The sequence below is a fragment of the Pyrus communis genome, chromosome 6 (genome assembly GCF_041283825.1).
Source record: "Pyrus communis isolate YQ-2024b chromosome 6, ASM4128382v1, whole genome shotgun sequence".
In the NCBI taxonomy this organism is placed as follows: domain Eukaryota; kingdom Viridiplantae; phylum Streptophyta; class Magnoliopsida; order Rosales; family Rosaceae; genus Pyrus; species Pyrus communis.
Genome location: NC_142570.1, coordinates 7,777,250 through 7,792,023, shown reverse-complemented (window position 1 = coordinate 7,792,023; position 14,774 = coordinate 7,777,250). Strand labels below are relative to the sequence as shown.

The 14,774-nt window shown below is 40.5% G+C and overlaps 4 protein-coding genes across 5 annotated transcripts; 1 reads left to right on the top strand and 3 right to left on the bottom strand.

Annotated features, from left to right (window-relative positions):
• Window positions 1-1,254: 1,254 nt before the first annotated feature.
• LOC137711035 (uncharacterized) lies at window positions 1,255-2,953 on the bottom strand. The gene has a single exon (XM_068450231.2). The coding sequence runs from the start codon at window positions 2,452-2,454 to the stop codon at window positions 1,375-1,377; it is 1,080 nt and encodes a 359-aa protein (XP_068306332.2). The 5' UTR covers window positions 2,455-2,953; the 3' UTR covers window positions 1,255-1,374.
• A 27-nt stretch (window positions 2,954-2,980) lies between these two features.
• On the bottom strand, window positions 2,981-5,591 carry LOC137711034 (uncharacterized). Its single transcript, XM_068450230.2, has 7 exons — window positions 5,299-5,591; window positions 5,015-5,161; window positions 4,825-4,923; window positions 4,449-4,640; window positions 4,120-4,239; window positions 3,896-3,967; window positions 2,981-3,403 (listed from the first exon to the last, which is right to left on the bottom strand). Exons 1-7 carry the CDS (start codon window positions 5,530-5,532, stop codon window positions 3,176-3,178), a joined length of 1,092 nt encoding a protein of 363 aa, XP_068306331.2. The 5' UTR covers window positions 5,533-5,591; the 3' UTR covers window positions 2,981-3,175.
• Window positions 5,592-6,473: 882 nt separating this feature from the next.
• LOC137710498 (uncharacterized) lies at window positions 6,474-7,992 on the top strand. Its single transcript, XM_068449538.2, has 2 exons — window positions 6,474-6,942; window positions 7,335-7,992. Exons 1-2 carry the CDS (start codon window positions 6,547-6,549, stop codon window positions 7,902-7,904), a joined length of 966 nt encoding a protein of 321 aa, XP_068305639.2. The 5' UTR covers window positions 6,474-6,546; the 3' UTR covers window positions 7,905-7,992.
• Window positions 7,940-9,929, bottom strand: LOC137710499 (uncharacterized). Of its 2 annotated transcripts, none has more exons than XM_068449539.2 (5): window positions 9,467-9,929; window positions 9,267-9,346; window positions 8,963-9,038; window positions 8,530-8,655; window positions 7,940-8,434 (listed from the first exon to the last, which is right to left on the bottom strand). In XM_068449539.2, the coding sequence occupies exons 1-5, from the start codon at window positions 9,800-9,802 to the stop codon at window positions 8,333-8,335; spliced, it is 720 nt and encodes a 239-aa protein (XP_068305640.2). In that variant the 5' UTR covers window positions 9,803-9,929; the 3' UTR covers window positions 7,940-8,332. The 2 variants fall into 2 exon arrangements, with proteins under 2 accessions (XP_068305640.2, XP_088551800.1); XM_088695674.1 differs by having other exon boundaries at window positions 8,103-8,436; window positions 8,535-8,655; window positions 9,467-9,912.
• Window positions 9,930-14,774: the final 4,845 nt, after the last annotated feature.

The following is a 14,774-nucleotide window of genomic DNA, read 5'->3' as shown; positions in this document are numbered from 1 at the left end:
GCACATAATTAAGAAAAAGGTTAAAATGCAATAATCCACTTTATTTGGTAGATAAATTTTGTTAATGCTCCACAACCTATATGTTCTAGGAGATGAAGTGCATATAAGCCGACTATATGGACAAATACTTGCAACGCCATTTCTTATTCGTGGTAAACTTGTCAACATCCTCTCTTTGACTTGGTCGGTTTTTTTTCCATTTTGCCTACTGTCTTGTTGTTTTTGACCCAAAAAGAGTCGGCATTCCACTCGTCGCGGAAAATCAATCCCTAAAAAGAGTCGGCATTCAACTCCTTGTTTTCAACATTTGCCAAGCTTATTCCGATTGATTAGAGTGCGTAGAACGAAAATAAGTGTACGAAGATCCTTATAAAAAAAATATACTTCTTTACCTCCTATCCACTCCTTCTAAGAGCATCTTTAATGGGGGTTTTGTCCTTTATGAGGTTACCACATTTCCAGTCTTAACGAGAAATTTCATCCTTAATAAGCTGGAAAATAAAATTAGATCAACTACTAGGGCTAGCAACTTCCTTTCTTAGGTAGCATAAAATCAGACTACATCTAGCCCAAAAAACCAATGGGTCCTACCAAAAAAATAGCAACCCATGTGAGCAAAATTCTATCAATCTCCTCCACTTGCGAATACACTTATGCTCTCATTTTATTTGTTTTAATTATTTTTTCGTACTTATTTTTCTTGCAATTTGGCTAATTAATGATCGTTTTAAATTCCATAAGAATTAAATTTTCAAATTGATTTAACGTTCATAGCCATTCATGGGTGAAATTTTCAAATGATTTTTTTTCAAAATTGTATGATACTAACTTACCAATTGGTGCTAGGTAAGTTGTTGTGTTATATATGAAAATCAAATTATTTCAGAGGGCAAAGTGGGGATTTCATTCTTTCAACAAATGAGATTGAGATAAGGGAATCTAATCCAACAAAAGATTCATAAGTGATGAAATCTAACTGTTTCACAATTTGAACTTTTTAGGTTGAAGGGTTTATAAAATACATTAAGTTAGCATGTCCAAAAATCAACTTAAGAAAAGCTAACACAAACAAAAAAATCATCGCTTAATCAGATCACTACAAAAGAAATATATAACCTCGTATAGAGTTCGAAAGATATAACCCTCATTAGAAGAGATTCTTTTATAAAACCCTAAAAATTTCTCGAAGCTCTAAAATAAACTATATCCATTATTTTTCCAGCCACTTCTCAGTGGAATGCTCTAATTATGTAATTTGGCCGGCAATAATAATATGACCTTTATTATGAAAACATCCATGGGCCCAATACAACTACAAAAGAAAAAGAAAACGAAAAATTTACAAAAAAAATATGTTTTCAACAACCGCCCTTTTCATTCACTCCAGTACTTCTCATCAGCATCCTTCTCATCCTCCTGCTCATCATCTAAACCGTCCATCAAGCTCATCTTGAACCTCTTCACGTCCTCCACCGCCGCGCCCCTAAACAGCCCAACATCAACGGCTCCGGACACCATGTGGTATCCACGTGTCCCCAAATCGCGAGGCCCATCGTGGGGCATAGCGAACCCGGCCAAGTAGGCCCCGCTCTCTTTCGGGTCGGACCCCAGCACTGCCTTCTCGGCCACCTCCATCATTTTCCTCACCTTCTTGTTCGCTGGGTCCCACAGGTATCCCAAGCTGGCGCTCAGATCCAACGGTCCCATCTGAATACAGTCGACCCCATCAACGGTCGCGATGTCCTCCGCGTGCTTCACGCCCTCCTCGCTCTCCACCTGGCACATGATCAGCAGCTGGTTCTCGTAATTACTCAAATACCCCTCGTCGATGCCGTAGCTGGAGGCGCGAACGACGGTATGGGCGGATCCGCGGACGCCGGCAGGAGGGAAGCGGCAGTAGGAGACGGCCTCCTTGGCGGCCTTGGAGGATTCGATCATGGGGAACATGATGCCTTGTGGGCCCAGATCTAGGGCTTTCTTGGCCCAAGTTGCGGAGGTCTCGGGCAAGCGAAGAATGGCGGGGGTTTGGGTGGCGGCCAAGGCGTGGAGGCAGGAGAGGCCTTCGGGTATGCCACCGTGGCCGTGCTCCATGTCGACGACGACGAAGTCGTAGCCGGAGAGGCCAGCAATCTCGGCGAGGGTAGGGGAGAAGGAGAGGAGGAAGAGGCCGTATAGGGTATCGCCATTTTGGAGGCGGGACTTGAGGGTTAGTGGGGAGGGGGAGATGGAGGTGGTGGTGGTGATTGTGGTTGTGGCGGTGGAGGAGTGGTCGGAGGAGGCGGTGGATTTGATTGAGAAGGTGGTGGGTTTGGAGGTGCGGTTTAGGGTTTTGAGTGGGGAGATGGAATTGGGTTTGATTGGGATGACGGAGATGGTTTTCCTGAGAGCTGGTGGGGTTGTTGATTTGGTGGTTCTGACTGTGGCGGCGGCGGCGGGGTAAGTCAGTGTGGCCATGGTTGCCGGTTGGGATTTTGGGTAATGGGAGAAGGCTGTAACTTTTCACTTCACTGACTCGTGAGCTACTGAGCTGTGTGTCACGACGCAGATTAATTTTGGGTGGCAAAAGAGAGGTTGTCACGTGTGCACGTGCATGTTGGACTCTTGGAGCTCTCTTGCCGTCGAGCATGTATTCAACTGTACTCAACTCAAGAGTCTGTGAGTATGTAATCTAGCTAAATGGCTGTAGTTTGCTCCGTTTCATGAAAGTCTTTCTCGTTTTAGGAATTATTCTCGTCTTTTCGGGTGACGGGAATTGGGGTTTAAGTTTTGTGTAACCCATAAAATGCTAAACAGATACATACATACATACATACATATATATATATATATATGCTCAGCTGGATTCAGCTAGTCGCATGGAGCTAGGAAGTTCCTTCACATAGCGACCAGGAGCTAGAACCGCATCTTCCAGTCATTGACAGAGAAACATCAATACAATTAGTGTCTTCCACAATCCATATACCAGTTTTTGATTCTGTAATTGCTGATAAAATGTTTACTTAATTCAACTTAATAAGGAAATTTATCGTCAAATACAATATCAGAAAACGCAGTTATGAGCAAAATTGGTCCCGATGAGAAATAGGCTAAAGTAAGAGAAATTAGCCAAGACGTAGCTGAAATGCCCAAGATTTTGTAAGCTGAATTAGTAACACGCCAATGCAAGTCAATCTGCTCAATCAAACTTCAAACTCGCTTTCGCCATGGCAAGAGCACCTTCATAAGTTTGATTTCCTCCGATAAATCCGCTCATGTGAACAAAAACACATCCGGGAATCCCAGCCTCCTTCGAGAGCTCCTCATCCCTAAGCCCCCGCCATTGTGATGCAAGAGCCTTTCGGCTCTCAAAACTTTCAGGAGCAACGGCCACCGCCTGAACTCTCCAGTGTTTGCTCCTATCATCCTGCATATCATTTTATTGTGATAACAAAATTACGGACTCTTCTCCAGACAAAATTTGCAGACATTATTAGCTGCATAACCAAATGGAACGTAAAGGTCACAGAAAACATTCAAATTTTGTTCTAGGTAAGTTTGGGAGATATCATACATTAGTAATGCGAGTATAGACAACGCTTCCAAATGATCCCAGAGATACGTCCTTTAAAGCTACTTGCATTTCCAATATCTCTATAAAGAAGCTAAATATATTTCGGACTTGCATGGAAAGAACTTGCATATTTACAGGCAAACAAGTTTCCAAATGCCAATACTCTCTTAACATGTATTATATCCATTGTTGTGACTCAGTTTCCTAATATTTTCTTTGCGCATGATAAAATCACAAGCGGGAATAATTATAGCACCTAAATGCATTCGTACTTCGTACACATTAATGGAGGGAAAGATTATATTAAGAAAGAAGAGAGCATGGACACCAGATAGATAATAGTACCTGATAGAGAACATATTTGATGGGCGGCTCAATCTTCATCTCCTCTTCAAGTTCAAATAAATGAAGCTTCCACTGCGTGAAATAAAAATTATATAAACCGCTCAAAAAGTTGAATGTAATGAAGAAATTGTAAAACTAATAGCATTAGCATTAGACAATGATACGAGAAAGCTTAAACCTAAGAGTATTTAACTGGCATAAAGAATACACCTTTGCATACTTACAGGGCAAAATCGATTCATAACCATGATTTCTCCACTAGGATCAACACTCCATCTTGCTAAGAGACACTCCATTACAATAGACCGTGCTGGTAACCATGATTTTGCATGAAAACGGACACTCTGAAATTGGAAAAAGGACCATTAAAAAGGGATGCTTAAAATAAATCCCCATAACATAAAACCTCAACAAAGCTTTAATCCCTTCTATTTGGTTATGTGCTCGATTCAAGACAAATATATTGCATAAGAATGTTAATGTGAATTTATTAATGAAGAAGTAAAGAGAATATTCCATATTTCTGTTAAGTCTTAACAACAGAAAGGCATACACTTAAAAACTCGCTGCCCGCCAGTTCCATTGCTCGTTGAAAGGCTTCATTCTCCTTTTCAGATGATTGATCGGGATCTATCCAATCCAAATTCAACCTGCCTACCCTTGAAGACAAGTGTGTATTATTCACATATCTTGGAGGCTGGTCAGTATCATACTGATTGATCCCATTGTCAACAGCATCAATTGCCTGTTACAAGTAATCACGGCAAAAATGGCATCCTTACAATGGTTTTGTTCTAATTTATAACATAACAGGTCTTCAGCATCAACACACCCGTTCAATTTCAAATTAAGTTAAAAATTTAAAGGTAGCACGGCCCTATTCTACTTTCACGTAGAATAAGAAGAAAAGATGCAGAATTTAGTAGTACCTCCATAAAGCTTTTGTACACAGCCAGGAATAACCTATGCACATCGAGGTGACCTTCATCGACCTGAAGCTCCTTCGCTATTATTTCCTTCCCGAAATGCTTCAAACAGATTTGTACACAAGAATAGTTACGCATTTGGAAATCCCATTACTTAAATCCCTAAAAAGATATGACCTTTAGAAGCACATACCTTGTAAACCAGACCAGCACTACTCAGCTTAGTCTTAAACCCATGCCCAAAAACCTCCTCGAAACCCTTCTGGTGATGATCGTATCGATCCCGACTAGGATCATACACACCCCCAACATCAAGCACAGCATCCAGACCCTCCAAAACCTAAAACCCTCAAACAAACAATAACAACGACAATAAGAAATCACAAATTGGTTTCAAATTTCAACCAAGTAACTTCATTTATCATCAATTTTCTCGGGAACCAAACAGAAAATGGAAAAGGGATGAAAAAGAAAAACCTTGGGGTCGCGGGTGCGGACGATTTCGGCGTTGGAGAACTTGTCGGTTAGGCGAATCATGAAGCAGCCGAGGGCTTCGTCGCAGTGGAAGCTACCGTTGTGGGTCCCGACTCGCTTAGGTGAAGTGGCGGCGGCCATGAGAGAGCGGGATAGGTGCAGATGTAGGCAGTGGTAGTGGACGGGGAAGGCGATAGGGAACGTATGCTTAAACCCTCTGCCTACTAGCGGAAGCATGCCTTAGCGGGGAATTCAACAGTCGGGAGTTATTTCTACTAATTTAATCATTAATTTTATCATTTGTTCAAAAATTATTAATTTTATGAATTTGGATCCTCTCCTGAATATACAGTCGGGAGTTATTTCTACTAATTTAATCATTAATTTTACCATTTGTTCAAAAATTATTAATTTTATGAATTTGGATTCTCTCCTGAATATATAAGAGGCTAAGCCTCCTTAATAAATCACACGGGCCGTTGAATTTTAATTCAACGGCTATAAACAGGAACCTCTCTAAAAATTATAATAATTGTAACCGTTAGATCAAAATCTAATAGCTTGTGTGGTTTGCTCAGAAGGCTTACCCTCCTAAGCTTAGGAGATGATCCAAATCCTAATTTTACCATTAACTTCTTAACAATATATTGAGAAATGCTAAGAGTCAAAATGTCCACATCAAGCACGTGGTCATTTACCGCAGCGGTGGAAAGGTGTTGTGCCCATGCATAATAGCGTGGGTTCAAACCCTCGTCGATGACTAATATAACATCTAACTTACTAACGCTATCGATCGACTCAAAAAATAAAAAATAAATAAATGTCCATATCAGTAATAATAGTAAAAAAATAGTATTAGTATTTTCTAATCGAAATGCCAATCTACTAGGAAGGGTGGACGAGCTTCAAATAATTTTAATTAATTATGAAATATTTGTATTAATTTTTATTGGTTTAAACATTTATTATAATTAATTGTTGATTGTGTGTCTGTTGCAATTTGTCTTCTATCCTATATTTTTAATATTCGTGTTAACATTACAAAATATTGAACCAAATAAAAACTTTTAATCACTTGCGTTGCAAGACCTTTGCCTTCTCCAATTTCAAATAAGGATTTTTTTTATTTTTTATGTCAACTCCAATTTCAAATAAGTAAATGGTAATTAAACATGAAAAGTTTGAGGTGAGTGGTGGGTACTTCATCAAACAAAACACGAGATAGGATAACAAAATCCTCCAGTGACCACCATGCCCTCAACCATCAAGCTCGTTTGGGCACCCTCCACAAACCCCACATCTCATCTCCTCCCACCAAAACTCCTCACCCCATCAGAATCCTCCTCTGCACTCTTCCCCCGAGCCTCTCCTCCTTCCCCACCTCATCGACCCCTCATAGCAAAATGCACGACTGGCGGCACCGCTGGAGAGGGCGGCGGCCTAAAGAAGGCACTGAGTGGCATTGTGGGAGAGCAAGTGGAGGAGCTCCTGAAAAGAGAAGAGAACAGGGAGTTGCTCGATGGGTTGGAAAAGGCGTCTCAGAGGGTTGAGAATGCCAAGAGAGAGCTGGCTGAGATTGAAAGGCAGGAACTTGAGGCCAAGCTTGTGAGGGATTACATTACCCAACTTGAAAGCAGAGCTTCTGAGGTTCTCCCTCTTTCCAATTCCCAATTTTTGTGGGTTTCCTGAATTGGGTTTTTGTTTTAGGTGCCTTATTAAATTTCCTTGAAGTTATTCGATTGAGAATTATTAGTAGCGCTTCAAAATAGTCATCGTGCACTCTGTCTGCCTTATCTTATTATCGGGGATGACTATTTTGGAGTGTCGATATCAGCTCCCACTCGATTGTTTGTTTAATTTGTAAGTGAAAATGGTCAGTTTAATTGTTGAAAACATTGATTTGTCCTTTGATTCTGTTGAGTTGTTAAGACTTTTTTGTTTCTGACTTTAACTTTTGTTCAAAGACAATGACAATTGACGTGTTATATGTTGTTGGGCATCTGTTCCTGCTAAGATTGTTAGCTGTGTTTGCATTGAAGATTGCAGAATGTCAAAAGGAGATATCAGAAGCGAAATCCATGGTTGAAGAAGCCGAACGTGCCCTCTCACAAGACGGGGATCAACTCGGAGATGGATATGCTTCTGCAGAGACCGAAAATAAGGAGATAAACAAGGATAAGGAGAGATGGCAATCGATAAAGGCAGCTTCAGTTTCCGCCCTTGTCGGCACTGTTGCCGGATTGCCCTTCTCCTTCACTCAAGTGGCAAGCATTTCCGAGCTCATCCTCCCTCTGGGAGTCACCTTCGCTAGCTGCGCTCTATTTGGAGTCACGTTTCGATACACAATGCGAAGAGACCTTGACAACGTTCAACTCAAGACCGGAGCGCCTGCAGCCTTCGGTGTTGTCAAGGGGCTTGCTACACTGGATGGTGGAAAGCCTTTGGAACTGAATGCTGGTAGCTTCGTATCACACGCTTTTGATGGAGCGATTTACGTATCTCAGAGTCTTTTTGTTTTTCTTTCTGCTGCTGTTGCTCTGGACTATTGTTTTAAGACGGGGCTCTTGAGTCCCTTTCCTATCAAGAAATCTGTATCGGGATCCAATTAACCGAAAGATGTACATACTTACGAGAGACACGATACTTTGAGCGTTATTTAAGATGTTGATGATAAATAAAATGATTATTTCATGATCTTGTACTTCATCTTCATCTCTCATTTCCTAAAACAAAATAACTTAATCGATAAACAAACCATGGCGCTTTGCCCGCCAGTGTCGGTAAAGAAAAGGCATCTACACTCTCCATCATGTGAATTCATCTTCGTCATCAGGATGTTCTAATTCATATCGGTGTGCAGCTAGTGACATCGGACTACACTTCTTGTATGGTATCTCTCGACGCTTCCTCATGCGCTGAGCTTGCAGTCGCGGCTGTCTTTATTTTAGTAAAAGATGACTATCTAACATTCATGATACTTTGTAAGGCACAAGGCTGCGTTCGGAAATTCAAGTTGACCTTCTAGTGTTTCCTTCTTTCATTTTCTTTGTGAGGGCTTCTTGGGAACTCCCCAATCATCGACCTCGTTTCTCGATTGTTCATCACTGGATGGAAGGTTCTTATTTCCTCTTTTCTTCCCCTGCAGATGACGTAAAACCGATTAAGCTTGTGTTGGACATGGGTACAATCTACCTACAATTTTTAAAACTGCTATGGAACTTAAGTAGTTAATACCTCCTCAGAGGTTCCTTGATACCCACTCCGATGATCTTTCCTACTAGTTGTTGACGAGAGATGCTTTGCAGCCTCGTTAAAGAATTGAAAGCCCTGAAGATCTCCATTTTTAATACTTGTTTCCAGCTGCAAGGGAAAAAATGTGGAATTGCAGAGAATACGGTTACATGATGTGCAAACAATTGAATGAACTCGCAATCAAAATGCCTCAAAACCATTAGTCTAGGAACTCTAGAGCTTTCCCAACAACATAATATTACATGACAGCATATAGTTCCATCCATGTTGCCTAGCAATATATTTCTTTTCCATTCCGTAACATTTCACCGTTCATTTGAAAAGGCTCCGTTAACAGACTCAAACATACACTCTATTGAACCCCAACAAGCCATAAAGGTTAAACAGGGTAGAAAGAATGGTCGCGAACTTATACCTGAACATGAATAATGCAGAAAACGATGCTAGCAATGGGCAGCCAGCTCTCCTCAGGTGACAACGACAAATTCGTCCTAACAAATCACGGGCAAGTCACATTAGTGCCCAGAATCACAGATACAGATAACCAGAACAGAAGCATAAGCTCAACAGTTTGTTGATCATTGGTATGACAGATTTTCCTCATTTGTCAAAAACTGAAAACGATAAGCACACAAGTATGCAATACAACTGCTCAATTAAACAACACCAGAGTATGCAAATACAATGCAAGCATTCAATCAAGAGTATGAGAGTCAAACCTCAGGTAGGGAACCAAGTACACAAGCGCATACACCGCATACCGCCGTTTTCCGGTATCCAACCAAGCAAAAATCCAACTCTACAATTATTCAGTCCAACCCAACAAAAATTAAAACAAACCCAACAAACAAATTCATATGAATAATCAAAAAGTTCAAGAATCTGAAAGAAAAATGGGTTTTTTGTTTGTTTGTTTTACCAGCCAATTGAAGTAGGGAATGAAGCTGATGACGCCCATGACGGCGAACCTGGCATCGGTGGAATCCATCGCCGATCCGCCTTCGGCATCGTCATCGGGAGTGCTGGCGGGAAGCACCAGAGACGAGAGCATGCAGGCGCCAATGGCGGCGACGAACGGCGCGTCGTTTGAGAACTCCGCTCTGGAGGGTCTGTATCCGGTGAGCTTTTTGTTCTTCTTACTGTTTGGGTGTTTGCTGGTGGAGAGGAGAGAGGGTCTGAGGCTGGAGAGCTGAGGAGGAAGCGGCGGCGGCGGTTTTAGAGAATGGAGAGTGGAGGAGTAGTGGATTGCGGCCATGGCTTTGGCTTTAGCATGCGCCACTACACTCCACCGCCAATGTAATCTCGGCACAGCTGAATGGCGGCCGCCTCGAGTCTCGCGCGTTTCCAACTACACGTCGTTTAGTTTGATTGACCACAATAATAATAAGAAATGCTGCCTACACACTTATATTTACTTTTTATAATCTCTGTCAATTCACGATTATTAAATTAAATAAATTGAAAAATATTAGTGATAAAAAATTAATAAAAATGTATAAGAGATAAAAATGAGTGCTTGAGTAGCAGTGCTATCCTAATAATATCATGAACTTACCTACTCAAAGTCACAATAACAATGTCTCAATCTAATTATTTTGTGTTTTAACCTTCTCACGTGCTAATACTTGATTTTTGTGTTATAAATTAGTTGGGTGAACTATCAATTTAGTTCTTGAATTATTATCTCAGTGAAAACTAGGTCCCTAAACTGTTTTTTTTTTTTAGAAAAATCAATCACTGATTTATAAAAATCTACCAATTACATCCCTAATATTATATTTGAATCTACTATATTCAATTTTCCGTCAATTTAAGTCACATTACTTGAATGTGATACACATTAGAGGGTAGATTGGTAATTTTATCTTAAAAAATAGTGTATCGAGTTAACTTTAGATGGTGAATTGGTAGTTTTTCATAAAGAAATAGTGTAAGTTAACTTTGGAGGGTAAATTAGATGTTAAATTCGCAACCTATATGAAATGTTAAAGGCTTATAGGCGAGAAAATGATATTATTACACTCTAAAGAATGTGATACACATTAGAGGGTAGATTGGTAATTTTATCTTAAAAAATAGTGTATCGAGTTAACTTTAGATGGTGAATTGGTAGTTTTTCATAAAGAAATAGTGTAAGTTAACTTTGGAGGGTAAATTAGATGTTAAATTCGCAACCTATATGAAATGTTAAAGGCATATAGGCGAGAAAATGATATTATTACACTCTAAAGAATGTCAAGTAACTTAAATTGACGAAAAATTGGATAAAATTACCAATTTTCAATGAATTTGGGGACTTATTTTACCGAAGAAATAATTTAAGGATCTAATTTTTACTGAGATGATAATTCATGGACTAAATTGGCATTTCATCCTAAATCAGTTTAAACACAGCTCGAGCTTGCATCTTGTTTGACTATTATATTTGAGTTTTTATCACTAATAGCATGGACGGATCTATATAGGGATCCGAGAGGTCTCGGGAGCCTTCGGAAGCCCGAAGAAACACTTGTGATCAACCTTTGGGACCCTCCAACAATTTGGGCAAGTGCAACGGAGAGGCTTGTTGCCTCCATGGATGTGCATGCTGCAGTGCTTATAAAGAAGAAGAAAATGTTTCTAATTTTTGTTTTAATCCTCTAAATCGTTGCAACCTCCCAACTTTAAACTCAAGTTACCCCATCCCTTAGCACCATTTGCCATTCCACCACCTCTAGCTGCCTAATTTTATTTCTTCCAAATTCATTTAAGTTTTTTAATCCTAAACTCTAGTCTCAACTCCCAATTGTAATATACATGTTACATTAACAAATTTCATCTTTGTAAAGTCATTAATTGATGCGTTATGTTGCTGAGGAGAATTTGTTGGTTTTATTACCTTTGAGATTAATCTTGATTATTATTATTTTTCAAACGGGACAACTAGTGGTAAGCCACGGTTATCCACCCCTTCTAGGGGCCTAGAAGACTCACAAAGACATTTTAGCTTTCTCATGGCCACAGTCAAGCAGACTCACTAGCTTGGATCCTCGAACCCGGGACCTCCCTATTTTTTGTATTTTAAGAGCCGAAATCCGCGCTCTTACCACTTGGCCACTTGATGCGGTTGATTAATTTTGATTATTCAATGAACCAAATTCAATAAAAAATAGTGCTATGGAACCAAATTAGTCTAATATTTTTTTTTTTGAACTTTTATCTTGGGACCCCCCCCCCCCCCGAGATCTTGAAATCCTGGATCCGTCACTGACTAATAGCCAAATTTTTTACTGAGATGATAATTCATGGACTAAATTGGCATTTCATCCTAAATCAGTTGAAACACAGCTTGATTTGCATCTTGTTTGACTATTATGACACACCCCGACCGAGATCGGAGCGTGCTGGCCGTCACACGAAGGTGACGTAGCCATGTGCACGTGCGGAAGCTAATAAAGTAATAATAAAAAGGTATGAATAATTAAAAACTAGCGTACAAAGTACTAAAACAAGTGCTAGTAAGTGAGATACAATTTCAGAGCAGGTCTATAGCAGCCCAAAAGAAAAAGACAACAGTAGTACGCCCGAAGGCGACCCTACAATGGGGAGTGTCTGTCAGAAACGCCGGAAAGCCCTCAGGGGAAACCACCGCAACGGCTAAGCAACTAGAACCTGGAGGGGCGCAAAACAAAAGCATGAGTGGGCAAAAACAAAGCTATTTGAAAACCATTTAGCAAAATACATTCTAACCTCTCGCCGTAAAACCTGTATACTTCCCAGATAAATAAACATATATACGTATGTATAAATATGCCAAACATGCTCAAGGGTATGTCAATCATGCTCCAGAATATGCCATGTCGGAACCTCATAATGAATGCAAGTGCCCAGGTATAAATCACATCAATAGCACAACATCTGGCAGCCGGAGTCACCTAACGTGATCTGTACGGCTGCATATAGAGCTCAAATCTCAAACTCACTAACTGAACCTGCCCACGAGTCGGAACCACCTAAAGTGGTTTGTACGACAGGCCTGGGTGTAATATATATATACGCTCTAGTGCTACGATCACGTGAAGGCTGTGCGAATAATCGCGGGTCACCTACGAGTCGGAACCACCTAATGTGGTCTGTACGACAGGCCTATGCACCTAACTTGGATCCAAGCTGAGCGTGTGGTGCGGGAGGTGAACATCACGTGAAGGACTGCGCCCTACTCTGGGCGGGAGCACTAACACCGGGGGTGCAGGTTATGAGCTCTCTAAGCATCTCTAACCACTACTGAAATATAAACGTGAATAACACTTACCTGGCACTTACCTGTACGTCCACAGCACCAATAGGCATATATAAATGTATGCCACTACTAATGCATGTGATGATGCATAAACAATAACAATATGGTGCATGGCATAACATACAAAACCCTTTTTAATCAATTTCTGGGAATATAAATGTATATAGGTATATACGGAAAACAAAAGCCCACTCACTGGTATGTAGAAGGGTCGTAGCCCCCCTGCCTCGCGTGTGCACGCTCGTCCTCGGGGTACGTGTCACCTAAATGCGAAATAACTATAAAAACGTTAACTTTAAAGCACATAACCAACTTCTCGTAATAACTTCTCATACATTGCTCAAAATGGACAAATGAATATACCAACGTGCTCTACACAACCTCAGGATCACAACCATATTTTTAAAATAATTTTCCTCCGCCGCACGCGCCCCCACGCGCCGGCCAAGGCACGGACCTACGCGCCCCCCAAGCGCGGCCACGTGCCATGCACACTGACGGTGTCAACTGACGCCGTCAGGAATATTCCGTTAAACTGACGGAATATTCCGTTAAACCTAACTGACGCCGTCACTGCCATTAGGAATATTCCGTTAAACTTAACGGAATATTCTCCTTTCTTCTCCGATCTAACCTCGCCGGACTCCGGCCACCGGGAAAACTGGGAAAGTTTAAAACTCACTAATCTCCGTCGTTTTTCATCCATTTTTCACGTATTTTATACCAAAATGAAGCCCTAAACCTCATCTACCACGTTGGACTAGTTTTAGAGCCTAAAAACAACGGAACCAAACTTTTCAAAAACATGAAAATTCGGCCAAACTTACAGTTCTTCGTTCCGACGTCCAAATCCGTCCAACGATGCACTCCCAAGCTCCTTGGGACCTCACCAACACATCTACAAGCTTCAAAAGTCCAAAAGCTAACTAGATTAAATTTGCATGAACAGTACACAATTCGGACCACTTCGAAACGACGTGAAAATGGTAGTTTTCTTACCTGAAAATGGTACCACTAGACTCCTCTCAGCCTCACGAGCTTGATGGTGTACTTGGTTCCCTCGATCTGCTAAGGTTTGAGGGGTTTTGGGGTTTGTCCGTACAGTTTCAATGGAGAAGCGAGGAAGGGAGCACGGGAGAGACAGAGAGAAGACAGAAGGAGAGAGAGAGAGAGGGACAGTGTCTGTGTGTGGGAGTGTGTGTGTGGTCCAACACATGCCACACCACACAAAACAACCCATAACGTGACAAAAACGAACTAGGGGCAAAGTCGTAATTTCACATATGCGTTTCGATATTTCCGGGACGGGATGTCACAATTATATTTGAGTTTTTATCACTAATAGCCAAAATTTAACACCTACTTTCATAAATGTCATTTTTTTTATAAAATTTGTCAAAAATAACAAAAAAATCCACTTAAATAGACTTAAATACCCTTAAAATTAAAACCAAATAAACATAAGAATAACATAAGTTCTTATAAGTGGTGGAACATGCCCTTTTAAGACTAGCATCCAATATATTCGTTAACACAAGTTCGTATACAAAATTTTACTATCAAAAGCTGTAATATCTTCATTTTATCGTTGTTTTGTAATTTCAGAACAATGTATTTAAACACTTATGATTAAACACAAAAGGGAGTCCTTCTGATTAAACACAACAAGGAGTCCTTCAACATGACACTTGAATTTTGTTTTGGTTTTAATAGTTAGAGTTAGTAATATACATCATTAATTTAGCTTTGTCCAACAATTTTTCCCTGCTTGAGCGGTTGAGTTGTTTCGTTACAACTCCCACCAGAATTTCATTGACCTCCCATGTTCAATGAGTTATAAACTAATCAGAAATTGATCTCCACAAGTTTGATACTACCAACTCTCCTCGCGGTTTCACAATTTGAACAACAAGTACGAGATATATATTTAAGTGTTTTGGCTTTTATA

Bases quoted from the DNA above. Each gene is read 5' to 3' on its own strand.
- LOC137711034 (XM_068450230.2), bottom strand. From the start codon at position 5,532: ATGCTTCCGCTAGTAGGCAGAGGGTTTAAGCATACGTTCCCTATCGCC. The intron at 4,641-4,824 runs GTACTACTAAAT...TACTTGTAACAG, and splicing joins TGTACAAAAGCTTTATGGAG to GCAATTGATGCTGTTGACAA. The intron at 3,404-3,895 runs GTACTATTATCT...AATGATATGCAG, and splicing joins TCAAATATGTTCTCTATCAG to GATGATAGGAGCAAACACTG.
- LOC137710499 (XM_068449539.2), bottom strand. From the start codon at position 9,802: ATGGCCGCAATCCACTACTCCTCCACTCTCCATTCTCTAAAACCGCCG. The intron at 9,347-9,466 runs GTAAAACAAACA...GAATAATTGTAG, and splicing joins TTCCCTACTTCAATTGGCTG to AGTTGGATTTTTGCTTGGTT. The intron at 8,435-8,529 runs GTATTAACTACT...CGTCATCTGCAG, and splicing joins ATCAAGGAACCTCTGAGGAG to GGGAAGAAAAGAGGAAATAA.
- LOC137710498 (XM_068449538.2), top strand. From the start codon at position 6,547: ATGCCCTCAACCATCAAGCTCGTTTGGGCACCCTCCACAAACCCCACA. The intron at 6,943-7,334 runs GTTCTCCCTCTT...TTTGCATTGAAG, and splicing joins TTGAAAGCAGAGCTTCTGAG to ATTGCAGAATGTCAAAAGGA.
- LOC137711035 (XM_068450231.2), bottom strand. From the start codon at position 2,454: ATGGCCACACTGACTTACCCCGCCGCCGCCGCCACAGTCAGAACCACC.